At 40.9% G+C, this 3,659-nt stretch overlaps 1 protein-coding gene across 1 annotated transcript in view; it reads left to right on the forward strand.

Annotated features, from left to right (window-relative positions):
- Positions 1-2,636: 2,636 nt before the first annotated feature.
- RCN2 (reticulocalbin 2, EF-hand calcium binding domain) overlaps positions 2,637-3,659 on the forward strand; it is a gene marked incomplete at its 5' end in the record, with an annotated part of 9,010 nt that continues 7,987 nt past the window's right edge. Inside the window, one exon of the mRNA XM_010020502.1 lies at positions 2,637-2,833. Within this exon, the coding sequence (XP_010018804.1) occupies positions 2,637-2,833 (197 nt within the window). The remainder of the gene's footprint in view (positions 2,834-3,659) is intronic.

Genomic DNA, 3,659 nt, shown 5'->3' on the forward strand with positions numbered 1-3,659 from the left:
CGGGGTTTACCCGGGCCAGGACCGGGCTTTGTCCGTGCCCCAGGTCTGGCCCGGTGCCGTGAGGAGGAAAAGACACGCTCTGCCCGTGGCAGTGACGCTGTGGAGAACCCCCGTGAAACACCTAACAACCCTCTAGCTCAGCGCACTAGGAACACCGGCAGAGGACATACAGACAGATACATACACAGAGGATGTCTTAGTCCCTTGGGCTTCGCTTTTAGGCAGTGGAAGAAGCCCAGGAGATCGCACAGGCGTGAGTGAGCGTGGCTCAGAGCAAAACCAAGTTGCAAGCACCAGCTTTGTGCTCGTACCTGCTCCTTGCACGTCCGAAGCCACTTTGAATCAAGTGGGTTTCTGTGCTTGAAATCCTGGTTGTGCCACTCGGAGCAAGTTTAAGAGGCGAAGAAAGGGCACTGCGGGCATAGTCCTACATACATGAGTTTCAGTACCTGGTGACACTAACTGACACTGAGAGATCATGTATTCATTCCATCACTATGTGGTATCAAATGTCTCAGACAGATTTTTATCAGTCAAACTTGTGAACTCCACAGTAAACTCAGGCCCTTCCTTTCAGTACTTCATGATGCTTTTTCTTTTTTAATTTAAAACCTCACTATTAAAATGTATTTTTGTTGTTTTGCTGTGATTTTGACAAAAATGAAAGTCTCTCAAGTGCGCACACAGAGAGCAAGTAGAATCCTTGTTCAAACACTGGAACAGTGATATTTCATTAACATGATATTGGACATGCAGGAAGCTTTCTAGGTGAGAGGATAAAATATAGACAAGATCAACTCTATCTCTTGAATGTCTTTCACTTCATATGCTGAAACTAATCAACGGCACTCTTACTTCAGTGTTCCAGCCTCTGACTGGGTAGAGGTGAGGTAGTATATGACTTCAGTGGGCTGGCTTATCCCTGTGACAAGCAACAGGCAGTTCACAATGGGAAAGCTATAAGGGAAGAGGTCTATTTAAAATGCAGAAATACAACCCATACTCCATCCTTATCAAGTCCAATGGAAACTTGCCTTCCCTTCACTTCTCAAAGGAAAACTCACAGTGGAATGTGTTTTTACAGTAAAAAGTTTATAGTATTGAAGCTTTTTCAGCTCATTTATTTCTCAGTGTATTGCAAAACATTCTTTGAGAATTTCTTCTTGTTAGTCGTGCCTCTGCTTGGAGGCTAACAGTGACAGAAGATGTGATGTATGAATACTGCTTCTCTAATGTCAGAGCATTAAGTATTTCTGATTAATGGCACTGGACATGACATGTTCAGATGGTTGTGCCTCATGCCTTAAATGCTGGGAATAAAACCATGCTATAAATTAGATGCTGCCCATCTTTAAGAAGTCGCGTTGCAGGTTCTTGTAAGGCAGTGCTGGTTTTGTGCACAAAGCTTCAGCACAAGCCATGGCATGCACGCCTCTGCACATTGAATCAATTCACTGAATCTGTTAGAAAGTTGGTTCCTTTGGTAATTCAAATTCAGTATTCAGAGTATATTTTTAAAAATCTCTTGCTGCTTTTCAAAGGCATTTAAATAAACCTCATAAAGCTGTATTGAAACTCCTTTGACGCTTCTGTCAAGAAGGATAGAATAAGATATTTTGGTATCTAAAAAATGCTGTAAGGTTTTTCTTAAGTAGAATTCTGTAGGATATTTTAGTAGTCATCAGGACTTTTTAGAGCAGGATTGCAGATGAGTTGATTTAGCAGTATTTTGCAATGCTGAGGAAGTTGTCTTCCCCTTCCAGGTACCTGAGAAAGTATGTTCTCCCCATCTTCTTTAAAGGAAGTAACTTTGATGTATTTATGTGAATTCATCTGTATATTAAGCTTTATTTCTTTTCACCACATTTCTATAAAAACAAGTAGCTTAAAGGCATTTCCAGAATACATAAGGCTTGATTAATTGTATGGTAGTTGGTGGATTTTTTAGAAGAAACCCAAAACAGATGGGAACAATGTCTTTTTGGGGTACCAAGTCATGTTTAGAGTTGTCTGTTTAAACCATATTCAGCATCATTTTTTATAAAGACCTGAAGACAAAAAAAATGATTAAAAGATGAAAGGAGCGACAGCGTCATTTGGCTTCAGATTTGAAAGGTGTGGCCACATCATCACTGCAAGCTGACATTCCTGTCAGCAGGCACCAGAAGGGTCAGGCTGCAGCTTCCCTTGTCCAGGTCCCAGTGAGCTCAGGAAGGGCAATTTCTCAGCTGAAAACTTAGAGAAGTTTCTGGTGATTCACTCTGCTGTGCAGCAATGTGAACACTATCTGTAATCATTTTTACCTGCCATTCCCCAGGTGTATCACACTTTTTCTGGCAGCACCTGTATAGGCCGTATTAAAGCCACCATGTAACTCTAGTCTAAGGGTATCCATGGGGAAATGGTACTACCAAAGAAAACTGAAGCTGTGATCTATTCTCTCATTCAGTTAACTTGGAAAAGAAAGCCATAGCGTAAACAGATTGTTTTGCTTTAAGTAACCTCTTCCCTATATGCTTACATCTGATTTGCAGAGTATGTTCCAGACTGAACAGACCTGTGGTATCTTTTACAGTTTTTATAGTGCAGATGATTCTGATTTTTTACATTTTATTATTTTTTAATGATTTTCACAGATGAGCTGAGCTCCTGGATACAGCAGTCTTTTAAACATTATGTTACACAAGAAGCTAAGCAACACTTCAACGACTATGACAAAGATGGTGATGGATTACTTTCTTGGAAGGAGTACAATATGCAAATGTACGATCGTGAAATTGATTTTGATGAGAACTCTGTCCTGGAGGATCAGGAAGAAGAATCATTTCGACAGGTAAAATGTTTCAGCATCAGTTTCTATAAGCTGCTGGTAAAAAGCAGTGATGTTTGTTTATTGTGATGGAACAAGATGGGTAGAGAAACCGTAGCAGCTGGCACATTGTTTTAACGCTTTCATCCATCTGAGATAGGGGAGTAATTAAAGGAGAGTAATGGAGTATTAAAGCTGCTACCAACAAAATGAAGATAGAATGAAATTGTACCTCCCGAGTATATTTTGCTAGCTGAGTGGAGTGTAAGTCTGTTGACAGTCTTACTACGGAGCACAGTTTCCAACCATCTTAAAACAAGATGGCAAGGTAGTAGGTTGGGTCTGTAGCTTAACCAGGGTCCTACCTCCAGCAGGGGCCAGTACCACTGGTGTTGGAGCTAAATGAACCCTTATATTCCTTAACCCCCTTTATTGCACTGTTCTACCCACTTTTTCAGTTATTTCTCAAGTAGCCAGTGGGGTGTCATTGTCTGCTTTAATGCTTTCTGTCCGTTAGAGACCCACAGAGAAAACAATAGCAATTCAGATATTGATATTTGGACATTGAATTCGAACTGGTCACTAAAACTGGTTGTATATGGATTAATCTCATCTGTGAGAGCAGATACTTAAGAGAGGAAAGAGGGAGGCGGGGAGGAAAGGTTCACCAAGAATCACCACATCATAGCAAAACTTGTTTCCTTTCAAGTTACACATTTACATAGCACATGTAAATATTTCCCAGAAAGGGAATAAGTGAGTTTTAGACTATTCTGGCCTGAATTTTGGTTTGGTTTTGGAGTTTTTGGTTTGTTGGGGGGGGGGGGGGGCGGAGTTGTTGTTGCTTTTT

Source organism: Nestor notabilis, unplaced genomic scaffold (assembly GCF_000696875.1).
Source record: "Nestor notabilis isolate BGI_N333 unplaced genomic scaffold, ASM69687v1 scaffold10270, whole genome shotgun sequence".
NCBI classification, from domain to species: domain Eukaryota; kingdom Metazoa; phylum Chordata; class Aves; order Psittaciformes; family Psittacidae; genus Nestor; species Nestor notabilis.